This window comes from Protopterus annectens, chromosome 7.part1 (assembly GCF_019279795.1).
Source record: "Protopterus annectens isolate FY-2018-M chromosome 7.part1, PAN1.0, whole genome shotgun sequence".
Lineage (NCBI taxonomy): Eukaryota > Metazoa > Chordata > Ceratodontiformes > Protopteridae > Protopterus > Protopterus annectens.
The window spans coordinates 48,577,922-48,590,922 of NC_056740.1; the positions used below are offsets into that span (position 1 = coordinate 48,577,922).

Below are 13,001 nucleotides of genomic sequence, written 5' to 3' on the forward strand. Positions count from 1 at the left end.
ATTATCTTGAATGTATTTTCAAAAACCTTGGGACAGCAGGATTCTGGCTGCTGACATGTGAAGTACTGATGAATGGGATGAGAGGTTAATGTGTGCACTTGCATGCAATGAAGGCAAAGAACCACACTCAGTGTTAATGGAATATACAGTATTTTTGTTTAAAAGACAGTGAATGATATTGGTCTGATCTGTTACACAACTGCTTCCTGCAATTTAAAACTACAAATGTTCATCAGTAAAATATGGAAAGCAAAAGTCATGCAAAATCCACTATCCAACAAAATTATTCAGTTTTCCTGCAACATCAGTTGGAAGAAAATGAAAACTACATATTTTAAGTACCGTTCATGGCCAGATTATCACACATTGCTACATATTATTATATATCTAAATATGATCACCTAAATATGATCTAAATCTAAGTAAATCACATATGAGTTGTTCAAATATCAGCTTTGTTGTCATGAACTTTCTCTCCATCAACATTTGCTGCAGCAATATGAATATTTTTGTATAAGAGATAATGCAGTATGCATGTGTACTATACAGATATACTACACAGATATACACACACACACACACACATACATATATGCTCACAAAGTAAACTGTAATGCTGTTTGTCCGAATGGCGGTTTGTGAGAACAGATGACTGAGTGACTTCATGGTCGGTTGGCAAGGGTAATTGGCTTTGCAGTGGGGTTTGGAGTTTGTGTGTGGGTGGATATGTCTTAGGGTTAGGCTGAGGGTTAGGCAAAGGGATCATAGGATCATAGGAGATTACTAGGCTATCAACTCAGAGGTCATTTCAAGCCCAGCCATTTCATCTCAATGTAATGCCACAGAAATGTTAGTTAATATCCAAGATTACATTTAGTAATCACTGCCAATGTCCAGGAGGGTTGTGGTGCTATTCCCAGTAAGAATTTACGGTGCCCCCTCTGCTCATCCAGGTTCCTTTTGAAGTGTCATAGAGGTGCTCTGTTTCACATGAATAGGGAGCCTATTCCAAAGATGTGTCAGTCACTGGGAGATAAATCTGTCCCTCCAGCATGTCCTATTTAAGTCACAGGTCATATTTAGGTCCCCGGAATGGGTGGCCCTAGTCCCGTTTGATTTACAGATATGAAGCTATTTAAATAGGTTTGGGTCTGAGATTGCTTTGTAAGGCAGACATGTCTCCCCTAAGAAGTCTATTTGATACAGAGTAAAGTGACAAATAGATTTAGTATATGTGTGTGAGTGACTGTGTGTGTAAGGGTTACAGTAAAGGTCAGTTAAGAGAATAGATTTAGTGTTTTGTGTGTATAGGGGTGAGTGTTTGTACTGTTTTATACAGTAGTAGTAGTGCTATGGAAAGGATTTCTTTAAGGTAAGGTGCATGGTTAGAGTTAGGAGCAGAGGCAGGACTCTTTATCACAAGTGGGGATCATACCTCTCAACTGTCCCTGGTTTTCAGGGACGTCCCTGATTTTGACTCAAATTTTAACTCTGTCCCTCTTAATCCCTCCTACAACTAGTGACTTTTGGAGGAAAGGTGGTGAATAATGACAATAATTAAGAGTTATAAACTTTTTTTACTTCAGAAAGTGTGTATTAATTCATATGCTCTGATTATGTCAATGTTTCAAGTTAATAGCACTAATATTTTAAAAGTGTCCCTGATTGTCCCTGATTTTTTCTTGACTTGTCCCTGATTCTGTTGAAATTTGTCTCCAGTTGGTTGAGAGGTCTGGTGGGGATGACTACATTGCAGAATTTAGGATATTGCACTGCAGTTTCAGTTGTGTTACCCTGGAGTAGACTAACTTCAAGGTCACACAACTGAAACTAAAGTGCTATACCCTTAAAAGTAAGGACAAGTGGAGCCATGGCCCCCACAATAGGGTGTGTGGTAAATGCATTTTTATTAGGAAAGAAATGTGATGTGGTCTGTGTTTTCTATGCATTGTATATTTCACTTGTTTTAGTTTCTTTTGTGGTCAGCAGTTCAAATACACAATGCAATAGTAAATACTGCAGTGCAGATCAGCAACAGTGCCTGCGTATATTCCGTAAATTCAAGTAGGTACTTCTGAATGAACTCGGTGCTGATGTCATTTAGTATGACTGTAAATAACAAATCGATGTCCAGTGCTGCAAAATGGCACTCTTTCAAATATGCTTTTTGTGACCACTCAAATAACTGATATAAAAAAATCAGTCGTATCTTTCAATATTGTACCTGCCTGCTCAAGACCAACTCTCAATAGTGTCTCTAGAAATTTCGATATGGGTTCTGTGACTCACCCCCTAGCTGACACAATCAGTCTTAACAGTGGAGTTTCAAATGACTTCTGTAACTTAGGAATGCTGTATATGAAAGCCGTTTTGGGTTCTCTACTACCAAATATTTTAACAGTTGGGTGTCTACCTTGGCTTATGTATGCAAATCATGTAATATTTTCAAAACTTCATTCTTCATTTCTAGAGACACAAATGAGAGTTGGCTTTGAGCTGACAGGTACAACATTGAAAGACACAAGTGATTTTTTATATCAGTTATATGACTGGTCACAAAAAATGATTTGAAAGAGTACCATTTTGCAACACTGAACATTGATTAATTATTTACAGTCATATCAAATGACACCATCATCCAGTTCATTAAGAAGTACCTACTTGAATTTATCAAATATATGAAGGCTTATGTTAACACTTTGTTTCATGCTAGAACTTGTGCTAACAAATATTATATTCTTGTTTCAACAACAATTATATAAGCAAGTGGGTGGTGCGGAAATGGGTACTCTGATCACCAACACTTGCGAATATAGCCATGTCAAGAATTTATCTTCTCGGGAATGAATCTATTCCTAAGTAATGTTGTCTTTTATAAAAGGTTTGTGCATAACTTGTTTCTAGTTTGGCAAGGGGATCAACACAGTTTTGAACAGTTTTTTTGAGTATCTTTCTAATACATTCTCCTTTTTAAAATGTAAGAAATGTTTTGAGAATGATGGGATAGAATTCCTGGATGTTGCTATACTTGTCAATGAGCATTTTATGATTGACACTATGCTTTATAAAAAACAGTTAAAAGAGATTCCTATCAGCAACATCGTAGTATACACCCACAGTATATGTTCAACAATGTTGTCAGAAATCAGATGCTGAGGGTCATTAAGATGAATACATTGGACTCAAATATGGATACCCAACTGGGCACTATGGTATACAGTTTTAAAAATAGGGGCTAGTAGCTAATCATGACTTTAAGTGATGTTGATTCTGGTGTTATAGAGACCAAAAAGTTATGTCACACACCGGCAAAGCCATTGTTTCCTTGTGAGTATAATGGTTTGAGCAATAAGAATAATAAAAACAAGAACAGTAATGAGCCGAGGTGTCTTAACGTTAATAAAAATACTAAGGCACTAGATTATAAGAAGGCACTGGCACATCCTTACAGATATTCCAGAGCTGAGGAGCATGATCTCATCACATCCTGACTTTGGACATAAACGTAATGCCAATTTGAAACAGCTCCTTGGTTACAAAGAACAACCACAAACTTTTTTTACATATGAAGATGGTTAAAAAAGGCACCTATAGATGTGGTCAATGTGTGTTTTGCAAAATATTACTATGAGTAAGACATTTAAATATCCCTTACATGAAAAAAGATTTAGAGTAAATTTATATGGCAATTATGAATCTAAAAATGTAGTATATTTAGCAACTTGTGACCAATGTAATGCTTATTACATTGGCAAAACAAATCAGAAGCTTAAGGAACGTATCAGCATCTAAAATTAAAAGGAAGATATCCACAAATGCACTTTATAAGCATCAAGCAGAGAAAGTAGCTAATCATGACTTCAAGTTTTTAATTTTAAGGATTATCCATGAGTCCCTGACAGGTGGGAGTATAGTATGCTACAAAAATATCATTGGATTTTACGTTTGAGAGCACACATTCTTCCTGGCTTGAATAGCTCTATATCTTTAAAACCCTATTTAAGAGAATTGCAGAAACAGGTTTAATTAATTGGTGTGTCATGTGATTTTAAACTGTACAAAAAGGACTGGTTTTACTATTGCAGTGTTATGCCTGATGAAGTCATACTGGTGAAAGTTTTTCTTGCATTTTAAGTGTTTTATCATTCTAAAACATTTCATTAAATCTGAGTTATTGTATCATGCCTTGGTGCTGGTGTTTCTGCTATTTTACTCTATGTTGCATATTTAAGCAGAAAATAATTCCAAACTTATGTTAACAATGTAGTGTGATTCAATCAACAACAGAAGCATCAAAACAATGGAATCACCAAAGAATTTTGAAAGTCTATTTGTGATTCTGTTATTCTAAGGATGTGTGCTATTGTTTGTTCTATGTCATATATTTATTTACATGTACACACACAGCAATGAAAATAATTTAACCATTATCTGTAGAGGAAGCGTTTAATGCTTGGCAGCTGATGTCTTGTAACTACACTCTAAGATCATGCTATCAGGCTGTATTTTAGATTTTATCCTCGAGTTACATTTAGGAACTTCCTGCTTCAACCATAACCTCATCTCTCTCTCTCTCTCTCTCTCTCTCTCTCTCTCTCAATCTCTCTCTCTCTCTCTCTCTCTCTCTCTCTGTGGAAAACACAATGACTCGTAATTCATGGGAAACATCAAGTTTTACAAAAATGAATGCACATCTCTGCTGAGATCACTTCAGATAGATGACCCACATGAAGGTATTGCCTGCATAATTGGAGGCCATAGAATAAGTTAGGTATTGAAAATGTCAGTTCACCTTCTATGATAAACACATTTTGTTTGAAGAGCTAAATAGCCTTGAGCACTAGGCAGATTGAGTCACCTTACACAACTCCGCAGCATTACTCCAACACTACTTCATCTAAAAAGTACTCCCCTGGTTTGAGCAGATCGGCATGATTTCTTTATTGGGTACAAGCTAGATACCCAACAGAATTTGTTGAAGGAAGATAACATACATGTAAATTCAACAGAAGACTCCTGTAGCATGTTTATGAAACAGATTAGTAGAAAGGTGAATTAAATTCTTACAAAACATTAGGAACAAACACCACAAATAAAATAAAACAAAAAACATGATGAAGTATATGCAGGCATTAGGTGAAAAGCATCGAACCTTATACATTTAAGTGTAGTCACAGTACAGTTTGCCTATCACCTGTCAATAAATAGCCTGTCAATCCCTATAGGGTGCCAGCCAGCAGTGTCAAGTTTCAGCCTCTACAAACCAACAAAAACTAAAGGTCAGTTTGTTACCTTCTTCTCAATGTGTAACAACTGTTGCTCATAGAAATCATCAAGGTGCTTCAGTTCTTCTTCTTTCTTCTCCAAAAGCTTGACCTGTTGTATGAAACAGGAAAATATTAGCAACTGTGCTTTAACTTTAAAAATCTTCAATATCCTGTCTTGCAACAAGCTAACTGGTATCCTGCTGTACCAACAGAGCTTCACACTCAGAAATGGTATAATGTCAGCAAAATGTGTTTGTTTTCAGAATTTCCATATTTCGTTTAGACTTTACCACAGTTAGTGGTAGCCCCAGGTTCCTTTTCTTGCCAGGGCACAATAGAAGCAATGTAGTTAGCTGGTGAAAATGTGAAGACCAAAAAACTTATAAATAAATAAAATACACATTGTGAGTGGAATATACAACTATACTGACCACCTCTGTACTAGCTAAGCTTGCCTTTCTTCATAGAAATGCAATCTTGTAACCAAATACAGTAACTTTCTCACAATAAGTATGACTCTCAGCTACTACAAAATGTATTTAGCTAGTAATTCCAGATATGGGTCAAACACTCTGTCTTACTCAATTATCCAGCAAATCCTTCAGAACCTTAGACACTTTGCATTTCTTGATCTAGACCTATGCATGCAGATATCCTTCATCTTTGTTTTATAAAACACTCCTGCCCCTTTATAACCAGGGCACTAATGCCTATAATAAATCCTTCTCATCTCACCATCAAAGACAAAGGTAGGCACAGAGGCATACATCTCAACCTGGAAACATCAAAAATCTGGACAAGGCCCACGAAAAATAGGTACAAATCTGTACGCTGATTAACATGAAATTTGCATACATAATTATGTAACCCCACTCACTCCAATGGAATTGTGGGATACCAACTTTTAAACACAAACTGAAGAACAGACAACCAAAATATGGCACCAGAGTCCCCCTGCAGCCATTCCAATGTCCCGCTTTACTTCTACAATGATTATTTGGATTTTATTTTTACATTTTATAGCACAATGCAGTGAATGCACAAACACTAAGACATCTGCTAAACAAAGTTGCTAAACAAAGCAATACTGTCTCACAATGAAAATAGACTTGGCATTAAAACTTCTCTGCCATTGAAACTCACATTCATTGAAATAGCATTGAAACACATTCACCACATTCAAAGAAAATGCATTTGACCAGTGGTGGATAAAGATTACCTTTTGGCTGTTTTCAAATCATTGGCCCCTTGCCCACAAAACAAGAAACATACATGTGTTCTTTGATACACCTTCCTGACTTTATTAAATTATATTCCTTGTATAATACAGCACACTTGTTAGACAGAGCACATTTAAACTTATTGTTTGAACATTTTTCCAGTAGGCAATGAAACAAATGCATGAACCAATAATGACAAAACTGCCAATTCAGAACATGCCCATCATAAAAGTCCACTTCCACACCCACACAAAATAAATATATATATATATATATATATATATATATATATATATATATATATATATCTGGAGTAATCATTCTTGCAACAAATTTTAACTATACAATGCATATAGGAAATTTAATTTATGTTATTAGAGGGACCTTCTTTGTGTTTATTATGTGATGAAGGCTACGTTCCAGTTTGTTTTGTCAATGTAGAGGATGACAAGGAGAGTTCATCTTTTATTCCAGTTCTAAAACTGGCCAGCAATCTACCAAATGCAGTTGGCCATCTCTGTGCAAATCATAAAATGTCAGAATCTTGTCAACTTTCAATTTTCACAAGGACGCTGTGACCCACTATATCAGAACTTCATTAGCCTTATGTTTCTAGAACACTAGGAGACAGTTATTAGCTATTGCTGACAGATTACATCAGGCAGAAGTCAGAAGTTGATACTTTGATACAGTTTACTAAAGAAATCAAAGCTTTTCCTGTAATTATTTCAACAATGCTAACTTCATCTAGTTTAGAAACCTGAGAAACCAATTTTGTATAATCGACACATGCAAAACAAAAGAGAAAAAGAAAAAAAAAGTCAACTACAATGGAGTGATCCTGCAGTCTACCAGAAAAAAAAATAATCGGCCCGGTTTCTTTAAAACTGTCCTGTGCCTTCAAATCACAACCTCATGTTAATTAGCCATGAATGTGTTTAAAAGTTGCAAAAATTATCATGCAATGACATCTTTAAATGTGTTAGTAAAAACTCAGACACACACACCCCTCTTAAGAGAAAGAATCTGCAGCAGTACCTCTCAACAAATCGCAGAACTGCAATCCTAATCACTCTGTAGCTAAATGCACTGTCCCCAGAAATATGGATAACTCTGTAGCTAAACTTCATCACTGTGTAGGTAAATGAAATGGCATTAAAATATGCCTGAGTACATGTGCAAATATAAACACACAACATCCAACATGTATATGTAATGCGGACATGTGCACAGATACACAACACATAAATACATGTATCCACAATTGTCCCACGCTTACCTGCTCGCGCTGCCTGCCTGCTGCTTGGAAAAATAAAACTGATATAGTATTCCTGCCTGTAATTCCCATTGCTGCTGTATTCTTGCTCGCAGCCGGCCCGGCTTGGAAAAAAATAAAATGACTGATGAGCAACATTACTGCCATTAATGTTGCTGCCTGGTAAGGTTCAACTTCTCGCTGCTCAGTATTCCCGCTCGCAGCCAGCCGGAAATAGCCGGAAATAATGACGCGAGCTCCTTGAGCTCAATTCCGACTGGATGGTAGCCCTGACGGCGCTGACGTCATCATGCACGTGATGATGTCAGCTCCGACAACGCTATTTTTTAAAAAATAAAAAGAATGAAGCAAAAAAAATCAGAAATGAAGGGGTGCCAATCGGGAATCGTGGCACCCCTTCATTTGGACCCCAAAACTCATAAATACAGAGTAATTCGGTATGGTTGGGAGGTATGCACAGAGGTTCCTCACCAGGAGAATCCAGGGCCTGAAAAATCTACCATAAACAGATGGGCTAAAAGCTCTATGCCTCTACTCTGTTTCATACAGACTCCTCAGAGGTGACTTTTGTCTGGCAAACAAGGCAATCTCAGACCCTGCCTTGATGGGACTGCTGCATATCCACAAGTCAAGCTCCACTCGAGTAACCCACACACACGGCCTCAACCTGGTCTGTGACATCAATACGACTTGCTGGCAGGACAGATCTGTGTCCCAGAGACTCCCCCATCTATGGAATAAACTTCCTCTCCACATCATGCAGAGTACCTCTTTACCCCCTTTTTAAGCGCAATCTGGATAAATGGATGGGAAATAGAAAATACATCCCTGGGATTCCACCCGTCTCCCTGCTGGACAGGGGCATCGGGTGCTGATTTGTCTATGCATGGGCTAAACTCTTGGCTAGGCTTATAAGGGCCTCAGGGCCAATAGCCTAGTAACTTCCTATGATCCTATGATCCTAACTGCTACAGGTTGTGTTTATCTAAAAAGGGCATCTGACGATTAAAATCATTAACCTCTCATAAATCACCTGACTCATTTGGCATCCTCATAACAGCCTGTCACAAGATAAGAAGTTATCTAAGCAAAACTGCCCTTATATGGTCAGACATCACAATGTGACCTCTAACCTACGTAGTCAGAATTCCCAAGGCAGTCTCTACAGAAGTACGCTACCAGGAGGAGTTCCTGAAGACCATGGTAGTGGACTCCTTCTGTTAACACAAGTTATTACCTTTGTATCTCCAATGTAAAAAACATTATTTTGAATTCACATTATCCATTCTTCTTTAGAAATGGTCCCTTACCCTCCAGCCAGTATATTTAAATTTAGTACAGAAGACTTAGGCATTTGTATCTCTTAATTTCCCCCAGCTACTCCAGCAAAATACACTACAATGCTTTGGAATGTAAAAATAGAGGTGTTCCAGGATAGCATAATTTTAGGGAAGAGATATAAATGTGCCTGTTAATCCAAATGAAGATGCCACATCTAAACAACGCCCACAGTTTAGAGCTGCAATATATGTAGGGACTGGGTTAAGAGGGTGTGGAATTCCCATGTGAGAGATGCATACTGACATTAATATCACCTTCAGAAAATACATTAATTTCATTCTAATTGTGGTTTTGCCTTGATCTAGATTTATTTGATTTACTTACTAGCTTAGCATTTGTTAATCTTATAGATAGACTAGTTCAAATTGATCCTGTAGAAACTATGACTTGGGCACAAAGCAAATGCAGCTACAAGTGGAGAGTTAATGCAATCAATATAATGTGCACATAAAGCATGGTTTTGCAAAGTACAGCTAATATACAGAGCACAAAATGAAAATAAGAGGAGTAAAATTAGCTAATGGGATTTTTATTCAATTCAAAGTAGTTCAAAGAGGACATTGTTAAATCCCTAATGCCAAAAGACCAAATGAAAAAAGGCCAAAAATCAAATGTCAAAAATCTGGCACTATATATGTCTCAAGCACAGAATATTGAATACGTCAGTAAGTAAAACATACTTAAAGACTAGATGTCAACAACATCAGTCTGTCACCTTCCAACAGTATAAAAGTTTACAACATAAAGTTGGTAATGTCCAATAACTTCCCTACCCTTGGTCAGGTGTAAACTGGGCAAGATCTAAACTTGTCAAGTATACTTTCCTGAGCTGCAACTTATCAGTCACGTTTTTTTAACAGGGAATCATTGCAATCAATGCCAATGCCATTTGTATTAGTGCACCAACAGTGATTCAAAGTTTTGGGGGATTTTTGCTCTTCTTTTAAGGGTTCCTATCACGTCGTCAAACTTTTACAAGTTCGAACCACATATGGTCGAGACCATACGTTCGAATTTGTAAAGGTTTGAGTGTTTGAATGGAAATCTCAATAAGTGAAGGTTTCCATTCACTTCAATGTGGTGTGATCTTGGAGCTGGTATATTTAAGTAGTGGGGGGTGTGGGGGGTGCAGGGGGCTTGCCCCCCACTTACAACAATTTATTTTGTTGTCCATTGTTTTTTTATTTTTTTTTAAGTAGTCGAAGTTCTGTAACTTCGAACATAATGGTTCGACCATTAGATGTTCAGAGTTATGAAACTTCAACTACGTGATATAGACCCTTATCTTAAGCCGTGTGATCCTGGAATTAGCATATACAAATGAGAAGGGTATGGAAGGCAGATTCTCAAGATGGAGGGTGCAGGGGCTTTCTCCCCCCATGCAAAAATGAATATTTTCATCTGGTTTAAGCTTCTTCAAATGGTTTGATTAGTCTGGCTAAAGCAGCAAGCCATGTGAACTCATCCATAGGTTCATCTGTAAGTACTAGGCTAGCTGCCATCTTAATCCATTTTTTTAGAGTTGATCATTTACCTGGCTTGATTACTAATAATAGTATAAAACCTATTTTAAAAGATAAACATGATTTAATATGAGTATGTGTTGTCTTTATGAAGCTTAGTTTTAAGTAAACTTTTATAAGATGTGGGGCACTTTAAAACTGTAACTGCTGCTACTATTAAGTTTGAATTTTGATCGGTTGTGCTGTTGTATATATGTTTGTGCTATGGTTGGACAATGTTATCTAACACTGAAGAAGAGTTTTACTCGAAAGCTTTGTTGTCTGCTGACTTATGCTGTTTATGTCCTGAGCGTCATATTAAACTGTATATCGAACGGTGGACTTGGGTTGTTTTTTTCTGTATATTGTGTGCATTTACTGCTTTTTAGAAAAGGGGATGTAATATCTCTTTAAAACTGGGAAAGGTAGTTTTTGATTGTGGACATGTGACTGACTTTAATGCATAAATAGTGTGTGAACTTGAAATGAAGTTATTCTGATGAAGTCAGAGTTACCACTGATGAAAATGCTAAATCTTTTTACATTAAAGTGTTCCTGAAGGGCTGTATCTGTTGTTTCTTTTGTTTTATTTTAAGTTTGGTGTTCTTCAAGTGTTTTATCAGTTTGTTGTCTTGGTTTGCAATGGATCTGAAGCCTGAGGGTAGCACCAACATGAACACAGCAACTACGGGTTTCGGGGCTTCTATAGGAAACTTATCTGAGCTGATACAGAAATTAACTCAACAACTCATAGTTCATTCCAGTACAAGTGGTTTGCCAATGCAACGTACAAGACGCCATCCCAATGGATTTTAACTCGCAAACATCTATGGATTTCAGCATTACACTGAGACAAAGAACTACATTTCCCATAACAGCTACCAGTAATCCCGTGATTGGCCGCCAACAAGGAAATACTTCAAACAGTGATTCGCAATTGGATACAGGACCGTGTGACATTTTTTCATTCAATGTGTAGCTCCAGGAAGGATTTAACAGCTATTTTGGATGCAAAGTGGAATAAATGGACTTGGGGAACTTAGACAACCAATTAAGGTTGTTGCAACAGAAAACATTGAAATTCAGGAAACTTCAGCTGGAAAACTGCTACCTGCATGAATTCATTAGAAGAGAGTAAATACCAAAAGGATTGAGACTGTGGAAGTATCCTATGGGTCTGGTATGTGATCCATCTTTACACCGTGAATTAGTAACATTATTTAACATACAGGGCTGTGAACATTTGGAGTTTCTTCTTAGAGACAATGATCGACAAATGGACAAACTTAAAGACTCTATTAATACACTTAACAACAGTATTTAAGCTGATTTATTGTTTGATAGTAAAATGCATTTATATAGAGGAATGTTACTGGAGGTTGACAAAACAATAGAGGAACTTAAAAAGAAAAAAAAAACTAAAAAGTTATTAAGAGGCAAAATTACTTCAAGGCTGGTATAGCCTATCCACCTCCATCAGGTAACACTGCTATTAGAGTTTACAGTATAAATGGTGAGAAGGGGGCTAGACTAGTACAAAAACATGAGAATGACAATGAAGACAATAATGTGGGCATGCAAGACATCCCTTTAGATGTACCGGTCCCCCCGAGGAAATCATCACATGTATTGAACCAGAGACAGAGAAACATGAATGGGATAGAATCAGTGAATTGGTACCAACAAGAGGCCCAACAGGAGAGAGAGAGGTGCAGGGGGAGAGGGACAAGCAGGGCGAGAGCCAACCAGTGGCAGATATTGACTAAGATAGATGTAAAGTGGTGCAAAATACAGCAGGTGACTTTAAGCTCTATAACCTGAGCAGCACAAATGTTACTACTCAGCAGACAAATCTCTTTGAAATGGGGTTTACTTTTGTCCCTATAAGATGTGGAAACCTGGAAGATACACTTATACAATTTAAATTGTTTGTAAGGAAACTTAATCTTACAACTTACTTTCTGAACCACAATCAAAGTTGCCAGGCCACCATTAGATGGCAAAGTACCCTCAACACACCTTTACACCCCCTAGTGAAAATCTTTGATAAAATTTGTGAAAGAGACATTAGACAGTTTTTTTTTTCACATGCACACCCCCTAGAGCACAACTTAGACTATGCACAGAATAAACTACTGAAATAAATCTTGGGTAGGAGAAACTTGAGAATCATGAAGCCTGATAAGGGAGTAGGATTAGTAGTTATGGAGGTCAAAGATTACATTGACAGGATGTTTAATATTCTATATTTAGAAACATATGAGGAGATTTCCTTAAATTAAAAGAATATAGTGTACCAAAGGGTTGATTACCTGTTAGAAGATCTATTACTTAATGAACAAATTTCCAAACAGGAATATGAATATTTAAAGGTGACTTATCCTAAAACCTTCAC

The 13,001-nt window shown here is 37.0% G+C and overlaps 1 protein-coding gene across 1 annotated transcript in view; it reads right to left on the reverse strand.

Moving 5' to 3' along the window:
- CHCHD6 (coiled-coil-helix-coiled-coil-helix domain containing 6) overlaps nt 1-13,001 on the reverse strand; it is a 3,644,424-nt gene that overhangs the window by 2,052,695 nt on the left and 1,578,728 nt on the right. Inside the window, exon 6 of the mRNA XM_044078539.1 lies at nt 5,293-5,376. Coding sequence (XP_043934474.1) covers nt 5,293-5,376 — 84 coding nt within the window. The remainder of the gene's footprint in view (nt 1-5,292; nt 5,377-13,001) is intronic.